Source organism: Rhea americana, unplaced genomic scaffold (assembly GCF_003343005.1).
Source record: "Rhea americana isolate MKP2758 unplaced genomic scaffold, rheAme1 scaffold_558, whole genome shotgun sequence".
Taxonomy (NCBI): domain Eukaryota; kingdom Metazoa; phylum Chordata; class Aves; order Rheiformes; family Rheidae; genus Rhea; species Rhea americana.
In genome coordinates this window covers 105830-119649 of record NW_028186710.1, presented here as the reverse complement: position 1 = coordinate 119649, position 13820 = coordinate 105830, and the positions used below count along the sequence as shown (strand labels likewise).

The following is a 13820-nucleotide window of genomic DNA, read 5'->3' as shown; positions in this document are numbered from 1 at the left end:
AAAAAAAAAAAAAAAAAAAAAACATGATTTTTCATTAGATAAATAATAGTTAAATAATCTCTGCAGGCCCTGTATTAGCCCACATTTATCAAAGATTTTTCCCTCTTCAGAACCAGGTAACATCTTTAAAAGTGAAGAATTACATCCCTACAAGTTTGGGTGGCAAATTGTACTCTGGTTGCAAGGAAAACAAGCCTGGCAAGACTGTAAGAATTAAGTGTTAAAAACCATCAACTTTGCCAACAGTTTACACTCTAGCAAAGCAAAATAAAGCTAAGTTCATAGAACGGCTCAGATGCTCATTTTTTTTTAAATGGAGTAGAAGAATTACATTTTGTTTACATCTCTAAAGGAAAGAAATTTTTAATTCTGTCTGAAGAAAATATAAATGGGTTTCCGAGTTGTCTTACAAAAAATATGGACACTTTAATAATACTACTACTGGAGCTTCTTAGATGTATAAAAATTACCATACATTACTATTCTCACAGTCATCCTGAATTTTGTGCATCCTCTTGTATGTTCTTAATTATGGACTGAAAGTCAAACAACATCCAAGAAAACGTTCACGTTAATAATATCACAGTACAGACTTAATACATACAAAAACTAATTAGTAATTAAAGTGTACAGTGAAATCCTGATTTCACTGCAATCACTGGTAAATGCCACTCTTTTCAGTGCATCCAGATTGGTATTTGGGGAAAAAAAAAAAAAAGAAGAAGAAGAAAAAAATCCATCTGGCTACAATACTTAGTGTGCAACAGGTTACTCATACTGCGAATCTAGGCACTTGGCAAGACTGTTTCAAATACAGCCGAAGCTAAGCTGTAATTTACTAGAAAAGCTAACAGAAATAAGGGTGCAGTTTACACCAGCTGTATTCAGAGCAGGTCAATGGTACTGAATCCGTAAACGGCGCCCCAAAATTTACGATGTCCAACACAGGTACCCAGCTCATTCAGGTGCCCAGGTAAGCTCCAGGGCTAGCTGAGCAACTCATTAAAAACCTCACGGCAGCTGCATTTAACCACCTCTCGTTTCACAAGCTTAACAAATAAATATGAAAACAGGATTCTGTAAGGTAACATAATTATCCGGTTGCATAGGGAAATTCAAACTGAAATCAACTCTTATTTTATGCAAAAACAAATTGTGAAGTAAAGGGTCTATGTTGCCTCATGTTACTTTTAGAATGATAAATGAAGCTATAAAACTGGTAATCAAAATATGCTTGAACACTTTTTAAAAGATCTTTCTTAGTTCAGTTAATTATTCAGATAATGATTAAATACATTTCACACTCAGGAATCCCTCAACACTTTATACCTGGTATTATATAAAAGAGAACAAAATTCAGTGAACAGAGAGAAGTTAGATGAACATATGCTTGTTATGCTTGCTTTAGACAGCAAATGAGGGCTAACAGCTCAAAATCTCACAAGTATCATAGTGTAGTAAGAAATTACTACCTTTGCCACAACCCACATTACCATCATTATCGCTAGGTATTTTATGCTTTCAAATGAGTCCAGCTGTGCATTCTCACTCACTGTATTTATAAGGTATAGTGTGACAAATAAAAAGTTGGTCTGAATCAAAGATCTTTTGTCTCGGAAGATCATTTCTTTGATAAAATCCATTATAATAATCTTAAGAATGACAGCATACCAGCTGCTAGTCTCCTTATCACACATTAAAAATACAAGTTATGTGGTAGGCTCAATACCCCCAAGGACGTAAGCAAGCAAGTTTTGGATACAGCTCCAAGAAGCAAAGACAACACACAGAGTGAAAGATTTATGCTATGCTCTCCATAAGGTTTATGGAGAGGGGGGGAAAAAAATCCTCATGACGAATTGCGAAACAGCCAGAAAATAAGATTAAACACACACACACACACAAAATACCCTGATTTTTTTTAATTTATTCCTGACCTGAATGATCTCTCTACAAATATCCAGCAATAGAAATTCTTCAAGCTATTTGCAATTTCTTCCCCTCCTCAAGTTAACTGAAAGCATAATGAATAAAACTAAGTTTTAGCCTAAAGCAATTTCACTAATACAAACAAAATACATGTTTTCTACTGCAAGTGTTCAAGCCCAGCAATTTCTTGATACCTCCACTCGCCTGAGCAATAAATGAATGGAACTTGGATCAATGTATAGTTTCGGACTTGAATTAGGCTWTCATCAATCATATCCCGCCTGCGTTTCCTCAGCTCTAATCTGCGCGTCAGAGCGCGCTCGGCGGCCGCGGAGCAGCCGCTCCTTTCTCAAGCCTTGCACAGAACGCCTCCGCGCCGGGAGCCTCGCCGCGCGCCACCTCTCCTCGCCCGCTCGCTCGAGCAAATAGTTTCAGGCGCTCTGCTCTCGCCGGGCTGCCTGCAGCCTGCCAGGCAACACGCCGCGCCTGACACCGGTCACGGTACACACCTAATAGCCTGACCTCCTTTTCCTACTAATTGCATTACATAGCCAGCTGGCTCCAGAAGGGAGTCGTCTGTTTGACTGCAGAATTTCTGCTTTTGGGTAGGCACGGCTGCTACTTTTACTGAGTAACAGTCAGGCCTGACATCCCCTTTGTTTGCCCCACAGCGCGCCCGTCCTAAAATCTAAGTTTTATTTGTAAATTAACCACGGAACTTCCTGCCAGAGCAGCGCTGCCTGGAGACTGATAATGTGTGCCTTTCATTCCCTTTCACTCTTACTGTATCACTGCCAATTTGTTTTTCTGCTGCTCGCCAGCCTTAGGCTATAAAAGCCTTGTAAGACACAAGTGCAATTATAGTCCTGGAGTCAAATGAATTGGACAAATCCAATAGCACAGCTCTGTCCCCACTTTGCAAACCCCTACAGCAGTTAGATTAGCTGCTAAAAATCTAATCTAGCTCTAGCTAACAAATTTCTGCAGCGAAGGAGCAAGAGTTCAGTATGGGGTTGCAACCAGATTTCTGAATTGAAAACGTTCTGCTATGACAATGGGAGAAGATGGAATAAATCACTTAAGAATTCTGCAGCTCTTTTTTAAACTGTTAGGTACAATTTAGTTAGAGCAAGACGGAGGACTGTAGGATGCTGTTACTATGATTGATTTTCATTCTTGCTACAAGACACCCAGGCAAAAAAAAGTTTGGAGTTAATGATGCTGTATCCTACAGCAGTGAAAGGTATCAGCTGAATTTTGCTTATTTCACTAGAAAACATTTTTTTTTTCAGAGCTAAGTCTTATTTGGAGATTTTTTTTTTGAATAAGCAATACAATACACCAGCGTATAAAGACAAACTGCAAATTGCAACTATATTGAAAAAAAATTCATCCTCAGTGGAAGTGCACTTATTCTGGGGAATTTATACCAGAAATGAATTTATCCTCCTGTGTTCAGTAAAAGTAAGGAACCATAACAGGATATTTAAGTAGAATTACTGCATCTGCTTAATTCCACAGCTCACAGAATTTACGGCTTGCTGTACTACTTCCTTGGCCAGCAGGTGGTAAGACCTTCTGTTCAGCTCTGGAGCTTGCTAGCCAAGCAAACTGGTATTGAATTCTTTTTGCCTGTCTGTTGGCAAAATAAGCAGAGAAGAAGCCACAGAAATGAAATAGAGAGCCTACAGAAAAAGGGTAGCTTAGATCACCATATCTCAAACAGGTTCATGTACCCACGCAAGCCTATCTGATAGAACACAACAGGAAAAAAAAAAAATATGACCTCCATCTCATACTAAACAGCAACAGATCACAAGTATCTCCTCCGTGTAATACTGTTTTCTAACATTATCTTGTATTCTCGTTGCTGCAAAAAAAAAAAAAAAAAAAAAAACGAAGCAGGTGCTCAGTGACAACATAGCCATCTACCTTGCCCCTACACAGTGTTATGAAGTAGACGCATTACTGAAATAAGAAAATATAATTTTTTAATCATAAGAGACCCACATCTTGATGCACTGCTCCATACATCTGAGATGAGAACTCAGGTCCATCACACACCAACTTTTCTGTGAGCACGTGGAACTATTCAAATACTTTCAATAATGTTGAGTGGCACCAAAATCTGGGAAGCACCTTCACCACTGGCTGCACCGTATGCAAAGTTCCCTTTGAGCCCAACTCGCACTCAGGTGTTGTACCATTTGCCACCTCAACCAAAACAAGTGGGGGAAACAGGTACCTTCTCCTTCTGTTTATAACACTACCTGGCAGTCAGGCACGAGCATCTTTTTGAGAGCTCATGCCAGTTGTGGTCTGCACGTGGACAAGCTGCCAAAATCAACATGGGACTCTCAGAGAGAACTGAGGAATTTCGCTGCTAAAGCGTGACTGTATTTGCCTGCAAGCGTATGGCCTGCTTGCAGCTAAGATTCAGAAGTTAAATTTCAAGAAACGGACACTGCAAATTTTATATTTCAAAGCACTTAAACAATGTGCAGTTGTCTTTAGAAGCAGTCTGGATGCACACTCATGCCAAAACCACTGGCTTCAAAATGAGGTCTCCTTCCTCCATCACCATTGCCAAAGAATTAGAGAACTACCAATCTTCCAGAATTTTTACAGTGCTTCTGAAAGGCATCTTGCCTCCACTCTCAGCTGCAGTTTTGTACAGTTTATTAAGAAGTATACACTACTTTGCACAGAAATATATGCTAGTTAACAAAAGAGCTGTGGCAAGTCAAATAAAACCGTTCTTTATAGATGTATAGAATATTGTTTATTAAAAAATACCTCTGGTCCATCTGCCCACTTAAAGTGGGGTCCACTATGAAAATACATTCTGTGGCTCAGAGCCTTGTCCTTCTTTACAGGAATACAGCCTGATCCCTGCAACATTCCCATTCCAACAGTAAATCTTCCTAAGTTTCAAAGCAATTAATTTGTGGTATTTTCCGTGGACAATACATACTGGAGTTGGCCTTGTTTCCTAACCCTTCAAGACTTGGAGGCTGCCTGCTACTAAATGCTTTGGCTTTTTGTTTCTTATGAAGTCTGCTTCCTAAAAGCTAAAGCAAATTTAGGAAAGACAATTAAACAAAACAATTTTGGACTCTCTCAATGGCTATGTTAATCACCAACATCAGTGAAGATTAGTGCTAAGTAAAACAGACTGTCCGCAAGCAAAACTCAGTTTTGTTTTCCTCAAGTTCTCTTTCAGACTGTTCCCTCCATTCCTAGGTGATGTACTACTCAACAGCTAGGTATTTCACTGCCCTTGCTATACTTCCATAAATAAGACTGGCAAAGCACGATAGCAGTTTCAAACATGAGCAAGTCTGTTGCAAAAGGAAGGGAATATTCTGTTCATAAGAATGAATAGGCTTAAACTGAACCAAAATAAACAAAAGAAGAAATTCACTCATGGTACAAGGAGCAAAGCATTGGAATATATTTCCTAGAAAAACTGTAAAGCATTCATCATTGGAGTTTTTAAACTAGAAGCTTGACAAATATCTCCCAGGAACAACAGAAGTACAGATGAGCCTTCCTAGGTACAATGGTGTGGACCATACAGCCTCTCAATGTGTACCACAGCCTTATTTCTCTATCTCAAAGTACTCAGATTACACTCTTTTTCACTCTTGTGAAAATCCCCTAATATGAAGTTAATGAGTTGCATGTGTACAGAGAAACCTAGCTTTGTTAATGGACTATTTTTTCTACAATAAATAGCAAAGGGAAGAAAAGGTTTAGCTTTACTCCTAAAAGGTTGGGCAAGTTTTCAGGACAGGTAATTAGGAATTCCACCCTTTCAGTTCTAAGAAAAGCTTTTTCTTTCTTCTTCTTTTTTTTTTTCTTAAGAAATAGGACAACAAATAAAATTATTCAACAGTATATAGATACTTTTCAGAGTGCAACTGTATCATGTAGCAGACTGGATGGCTGTGGTAGCATTATTCATGCATATTAACAATCTACACAGGACAAGTTGCCAATCCTAATTAAAAAGGGAAAGATTTGGTATGCACCTAAAATCTTCTTTGACTCTAAACAGTAGCTGGCAAGCACCATAATCTCAAATCACTCCTTATTAGGGAAGACAAATGATTAAGTAGTGTAACCAACAAAATTTTGGGCTGGGTTCCGGCCATCTTTGAAGTAGACTCTGTTTGTCAGAATTGTGACTAACGGGATAATAGTTTTAAATATCAGCTGGCTGCTTTTGGTACTACGCTTGTCACTTCTCTTTCACTTCTCTTTTTTTCTGTTATCTTCTGGACATCTCTTCTGTAGGGTGTTATCATGCTGCATTTGTTTTTTCTGTTGTACCAAACTACAATGGTTTTGGCAGACAGACAACATACAAACGAAATTATTGCTAATACTGTTACTAATGCTGTTGGAGGCTACCATGGAAATGTTAATTGTATTCCAGAATCCAGAATTTAGGTGCCATTTAATTCAGATAATCTAGCTGCAGAGCACCTTGTGCCGCAGAGCAAAGATGGCCTGCCAGGACAATTTAGCACAATCTGTTTTCTGTTTAAACTTTAATCTAAGCATGCAAAGACTACATGTAATGCTTTGAAATACTCAGCAAGTGGTTTACCTTTTTGGTCAGTGAATCATCTGAATCCGATGGCATTCTTGTAGACACATGAAAAATGATTTCCACAGTAGAGGTAGCGTAATACGGTGCTGTCTGTCCTGTGCTGCCATTACGTTGCAGGCCGCCCATAAAGCCACCATGTGATGAAAGATCAACCTAATTGATTAAGAGATGTAATTACAAGAAATTAAATAGTATTTATTTTTGTATCAAAGCTTTAATTGTGAATTTACCACTCCAGAATTCTGTAATCCTCTCAGAGAGAAGTCTTCCTATACAGTTTATGTGATCTTTGCATAAGATTTCAGGATCTGTCAATTTCCCATTCCTGTATTTGATGTTTTCTAAAATAAACATCTCTTAACTAGTTACCAAGCAATTATCTAAAAAATGGTTACATGACTAGCTGTTGTATCTTTCTGCTAGCAACCAGCAACAAGGAAGCAAAAGAATTCTGTCATGCTAAGCCACTGTGACCTCTCCCTGAAAACTTTGCTTCCCTTATATCCGTAGATCATTATATGTGAAACAGAGCTACCATGCATTTCCAAAAACATAAATGTCCATGTCTCAACAATGCAAAGAAAAGACAAACTTTCCTGTCCTCTGCACAACAGTCTTATAGTTGGGTATGTGGTTTGACCACATGAAGACGTAGAGAGGAGCTGAAATTATGACAACAGAATATTTGTCTTCTATAGCTTCTAACAGTCCAGAAAGTAGAAATGCCAATTGCAGGACCACTTGTCCATCAAAAACAGGAAGGATATGTAACAATAGCAATAACAAATAGTATTATAAGGCACTGTATTTTGTGCATGCCAAGATAGTGAAAGCAAACAAGTGAATTAGGAAGAATGGCACAGTGATGCACATCTTTTCTGTCCGATAGGTGCCTAAAACTTGCATGAAGTGGTAGTGGAAATTAGTATCTCCAACATGAGATAGACACTTTAAAGAAAAAAAAAAAAAACAGGAAACCCTCACCATCAAAAAAACCAATGCTCTAAAACTTAACTACTTCACTCCCCTTCCTCCTGCTCCCGCTACTGCTTGATGAACAAATGGTCTGACGACTTTCTTGACAGGGGATTTTTATAACTTGACTCAGAGTTTCCTCCTTACATTGAAGATACGCAACAATCGCTACTATTTAAARGACTTCCTTCTTCTCTTGGCTGAACCAATGCTGGCTGGAAAAAAAATGACCAAAAGGTAGAGATTCTTAAAGACTTGAGGAGAAAAAGTATGAAGCATGTAAGATCAGCAACAGTTTCAGAGATATTAAGAGGGAAAAGTAGGAAAAAAAAAGGAATCTTGATTTGTTTAAAATCCTATAGTTCTGGGACATCACTCTCAAAAGAGTTAATTACAATTTTTATCTTTTCATAGAAGAAATGGATAAATTACTCTTGATTTTTCAAGTTTCTACTTCAGACTTGCTTATGTAAGTCACCATAATCATCTCTTCTTCCACTACTGTCCTCGGCTGTAGATGACTCTTTAAAAAGAAACCCAAACCACTGACTTCTTCTGAACATCATCCTGGAACACCAGGACCGAGGCTGCCGGGCAGGTAGGAACTTTCTGCTCAAAACAAGCAGCTACGTGCCATTCGCTAGCTGAGACGAATCGCACCGACTGGTCACACTGGTTTCCATGATCCGAAGGACACACTTAACGCATCTTGAAGATGTTAAACAGAGGATAACTTCTGGACTACTGAAGGGTCACCTAGCCCATAGGAGTCCGAACTGAAGAGAGCGTTTGTGGAAGTATCTTCAGTATCTGTTCCTACAATCTGGCTTAGATAAGGCCATTTTCTAGATAAAGATGCATAAGATGTTTCAGAAGAAAGGAAAACTTAAAAGCAGAGAGATGAATTTGTTCTGCTGAACTCAAACTAGTCTTTCTTAACTAATTATTTTGCTTTCTCATTTTTACCAGCTAACAGAAACCTAAAATAACCTACTGCGTATTCTAACTCACAGGAAACAGGTGAAAATTTTCAATGTTTTGCAACCCGCTAATTGTAACACCCAGTATTTACAGTAATTGATTTAATAATCAAAAATTCCCAGGTTCTTTTTTCATGTTATGATGAGAAACAGAAGTGCAGTTTCCTACAAAAACACTGAAATTCTGAAGTGAACTCTGATGKCACATATGTAAACTAAACTACTTTGAAAAAGGCTTTCACCTTCTTTATATATACAGTTTTCTAAAACATCTCACTGGATTTACAGAATTCTGCCAAATAAAGTGATCTTTTAAGAACAAAATATTAATTACTATGTATTAAAATTCATGCTGCTTTTAAGAATTAAAAACATATGAAGTTATATATGCAATTTGTTTTCYGTGTACCTATTTTAACTGACTTCTGTTGATTTTCTTAAGTCTTCAAACTAAACATGTTAGAGTTTGCCTGCATCTATGACTATTACCTCCCAGCCCAGTCCAGCAACAAAATCTTCATAGGCCTCGCTTCCCCTGGCGTTGGACAGTATGGAACACTTGTCTTCCTGTCCTTCGGCAATGTAAAACACTGCAATCTTATGAGTTTCGCGGCTGTAAGCAGACATAAAAGGAAACAAAAATTAAAGGAAGTTTTGGCTCAGAATTATTTTAAAAGATCATCTGCACTCTGAAGAACATGAACAAGTGATCATGTTTTACTCTAGGTGTCAGCTTTTATGAATACAGATATACCACTCAACTTCAGTCACAGAAATTTATTTTCAGCACTTTCCCCCCCCCCCCGATCAGGCTTCAGAGACAGCACAGTTCAGAGAACTGAGCAGGGTCTATTCTTTCTGGGCATCAGCACAGGAATTGATTACCAAGTGCCAATTACAAGATTAATCACCTACATCTGTGCAGCCTCACTGACAACAATAAGACTGCACAGGTGTTAATGAGAGTATAATTTGACCTACAGAATTTTAATTATGGGGTGATGATACACAAGAAAGAAAAAATGTTTATTTATTTTGAGAACCTAGGTTGAGTTTTACAAGGCTTACAGTTACTGTTGGCTTGTTTGAATATAAGCTGAGAGGATTTGATATGAAAATTGCCTGGGCTACAAGAAAAACAGAACTTCATAATGCTGCAGACAGTTTTCAAATAGCTATATGCCATAAAATGAAAAATGAAATGCAGTATTAAGAACCCTATTCTGCCACTACCCAGTCATAAAGAAACGGATTTGAGATTGTTCTTTAAAGTACTGCTCTTGATACAGGAATCACTCTGAAGAAAAATACTCCTTTGTGTGAATCTAGGCAACATAATGAAGATTTTCATAACTTCTTCCCTCCCCTCTCAGCTAAAGACATGGGCAGGAAATAGGCTGTCGCGTATTATTGTTTCTGCTATTTGTTTTGAATTCTGTATACAGTAACAGCTGTCCATTCTAGCTCCAGAGCTGTCTAGAAGCAAACAATCCATTTTTCATACAAATATTTGTACTGCTATCATATGTAATTTCTGTTAATTTTTGTTTTGGGGATGTACTTGTTCTTTCTTTGGAAAAAACGACCTTTATCAATAGCGTGCTTAAAAAACATTACCTACCACTGACGGGAATCCAGATTTTTCAGTTCTCTCAATAATTTTGAATTTTTCTTAAGAAGATGAAAACTTTTTCTAAAAATATAAAAAAAATTAAAGGACAATGCAACACAGTACATAATATCTTCTTACACCTAAGAGAAGGGAATCATATATGCAAATATAAAATTTTACTTTTATTACAAATATTCCGCAAAAGTTGTTCTAAAAAATTATCAGTGAAGCAGCTGTATGTTAAAGGTCAAAACTATGCTCTTTCTGACTACTAGCCAGCTATGTAATTCTTGCTCTTTAAGAATGTTTGTGGGGGAGGTTGGTATGAGAGTAGTTTTGCAATTTCATCTAAAAATAATCAGATTGAGGGTATTCCAGACCCATGAATACTTCATAGAGAATTTCAGACTAACAAGTCTTGCTTAGATAATTGTAAGTCACAAGAGTAGTGACACGGCATGATGGAAAAAAAAAATCAAATTTTTTTTTCAAAGTCAGAAGTAGTAACAGTACCGTAAATACGTGTATCAGAAACATCTGCTCTTACCTTCTATCCCAGGAATTCATTCCCAAATCATTTAGCAACAGCCTACAAAAATAAAATGATGCTTGGGGTTCAGTATGGTGTGGTTCTTCTTGATGGGCTACCTTCATACCAAAGTCAGAACTACATTTAAATATATACTCTTTTTCCTGGGTACTCTGCCTTATTAGGGCTTCAGTGATTTCATTTTCTTGATCACAGCTCATACCAAATGGAGGAGGCGATGGCTCATTTAACTTTCGCTGCGGATGTAAAAGGCACTCAGGACTAGAGTTACCAATTTTTTCCAGCAATCTGTCAAGAGCATCTTCTCCTTCCTCCACTTGAGAAATGTCTTTCGGGAAATTAAATTGGTGCTCAGGATTGCCTGCAATCACAAATGATTTTGTTCCACTTTGCCGTGGAAGACGGCCCTCCAAAGGTCCATATAATATTCTGCCATCCCATGAGTATTTCCCTGAGATATCTCTGACAATTACTCTTACATCTGAGGGGGCTACTAATGGCTCAGTATCTGCTTTTTTTTCAGCAGGAATTTGAAGGTAAGATAGAAGAGTACTGTCATTAAACACAAATAATTGCAGGTTTGGACTTCTGAAGACTTCTGGAGACAGCTCGGAAGATTCCACATAAGAGTTGTCATGATTCTCACTAAGAAGACTATGAAGAATTGCAGGACCTCCACTGAGGGGATAGTGGCTTAAGTGGTTTACGAGATGTGTCATAACCATCCGTGCGGTTAAAGGTATTAGTTCTAAGCTTCTTCTTCTTTTTTCTAAAACAATCAATAAAAAGATAATAAACAGAAGTAGCAAGAGTTGATTAAAAAGAGCATCTACAAATTTCTGTTACATTTTAGAAGCTTGCCATAATTTTCTTTCAAATTGCTCCTCTTCGAGAAACAATTTACAGTATTTTTCCAATACATTTTTTCTTTTCATGTATTTTATTTTAACACACGTCCTTTGAAATTTAGCTTACAGTGGCATGCTGGTAAGCAGTATCAGTTTCTGACCCTGACTGCTCTGTCAGCAGTGCAATGCTGCTTTAGTTAGTTATAAACCCGCAAAGGATTGCTCATGAAGATACAATAATCATACCCAGCCCATCCCTCCCAAAAGAGAAAGCTTAACCACGGGTCTTAAAGAGAAAAATGGTTGTTTAAGAAACTCTCTCTCTCTCTCTCTCTCTCTCTCTCTCTAAAAGGTGTATAAAAAAGATTCATGCAAAGTGCAATACACATTTTAAACCTGTCCCTTTCAATCAGTACAGTGGACTGGCATTAGATGACTTTAGAACACAACCTTCTTATTTTCCTCATTCTTTCCGAAGCTATGAAATGTTCCTTTGCCCTCCCTGAAGGACTAGTCAGCAAACCTAGCAAAAGAAACTAAGATAACTGCAGAGCCACGCAGCTTTTTTGTGCTCTATCCCCAAACACGGGCGCTACAGGGACAGGCATGTGCAAGTCCTGACAAGCACTGCTTCATCAGCTCTCCCAAGCTGCATTCCTATCTCTGGAAAGACGTAGCAGTCACTTCGATCAGTTATATCAACATAGGAGGACATGCAAAAGGAGCAACGTTCAAGAAACAAAACACGATATATTGTTAACGCACGCCAACAGTGCTCTCTGTGCTCGATCGCTACTTAGGCAGTGCATTAGTTACTTTGTAACTTCAGAGATTACAAACTTTTTTTGTTAATATCTGGGAATGCTATCTCATAAAACATATAGTTTACATTTTGAAAATAATTATTTTGTATGTCTAAACAAAAGAATGTTTTGCATCCCCCGATAAAAAACGCAGGTTGCATTTTGACGCCCTTGCTACGATGGTTAGGCTCTTGCTCGCAGCAAGCCATTAAGAACCTCAACTTTTCGGAGACGTCTTTCTTTGCACGCTGGGAAGGGTTTCAGCCAGCTGCTGGCTCCGGGCAGGAGGGACTTGCAGCTTCGTGCCACGCTCTGCTTCTGTGCTTCGTCCTCAAGGCAACACCAAGCGCTGAATGCCCTCGTGCAAGACGCCTCCTTCTCTTGTCTAGCTCTCTAAAACTTTACGTTACGCACCAAACCTTAGCTTCACTCCAAGAACAGATTTTGAGGTGTAGCAGGCAGAAAAATAGGGATTATTTCCTCATATAACTGCCATACCAAAGATCCCCGGCATCACTTGCTGTGACATTTTATTTCTGCAGTTGTTTTCTGGGATTCTTTTGAGTCACCTTTTTTAATTTAAAACCTATTTAATAAAGGCGACATACTTGATATAAAATTAGAAGACAGTGTATTCTTGTTATCTGTAAAGTAAAACAAATATCTTTTTTGAAGACTTAATTACTTCGGTGGTGCATAAGCACCTGAAATACTTCAGTTTCAAGCTCTACATTATAATAGGATACAAATGCCTGTAAAATTCAGTTGAACCAGGTTTGTGAGAACAGTCGGACTTCTAAAACACGCTTCACATCTCACGACAAAAGAAAAAGCTCAAAATACTGTTTAATGACTTTTAAGCAGAAGCATGACCAAAACTAGAAACAGCTAAACAACCGCGCGCGTGAAACCTGGCACTCCGAGCAATGCTGTTAGGTTTTTGCACAGCGCGTTACTAATTCTGTGAGGCAACGGGTTCGGATAATTAAGTTCTCTGTTTTCTTCTTGCTGCTTTAATACAATATGAAAATGTACATACGGTATTGTAATACAGGTTCTGTATATAATGCCTGGTGTCGCTATAGTTTTGTCTGTCGGTCTACGCTGTTTCTAAAGCACAGTATTTCCACTGTCCTAACTGCAGCAAGGCTCACAAGAGATGGAAGGGTATACGGACATGGAGAGCCGCAACTGAAGCTCTCGGTGGTCCTTAGCAGCCATTTGAAAACCCTAGCATGGTTAAATTAATTGTAACAGGCAAGAAGAGACTTTCTGGATCCACAGAAGACATTCTCTTCACGTCACAGGCAAACGTATTACGATGACTTTCATAAACTGATTGTGCTCCCAGCTACATTTTGCCTCCGTTTCTCCTACTGGAACGTTACTCTAGAGTTATACTGCTACAGTAGGCTTCACTCAGATTCAGTTTGCACCCATTCTTTTTTCTTCCTCTTTCCTTGTTTTTTTTAATTTCTATCATATTTTGAAATGGCAGATATATC

General features: G+C 38.2%; 1 protein-coding gene across 1 annotated transcript in view; it reads right to left on the bottom strand.

Annotated features, from left to right (window-relative positions):
- Positions 1-13820, bottom strand: part of RALGAPA2 (Ral GTPase activating protein catalytic subunit alpha 2) — a 111240-nt gene that overhangs the window by 1131 nt on the left and 96289 nt on the right. Inside the window, exons 33-36 of the mRNA XM_085318867.1 lie at positions 10662-11433; positions 10124-10195; positions 8992-9115; positions 6545-6700 (exon numbers count right to left, since the gene is read on the bottom strand). Coding sequence (XP_085174993.1) covers positions 6545-6700; positions 8992-9115; positions 10124-10195; positions 10662-11433 — 1124 coding nt within the window. The remainder of the gene's footprint in view (positions 1-6544; positions 6701-8991; positions 9116-10123; positions 10196-10661; positions 11434-13820) is intronic.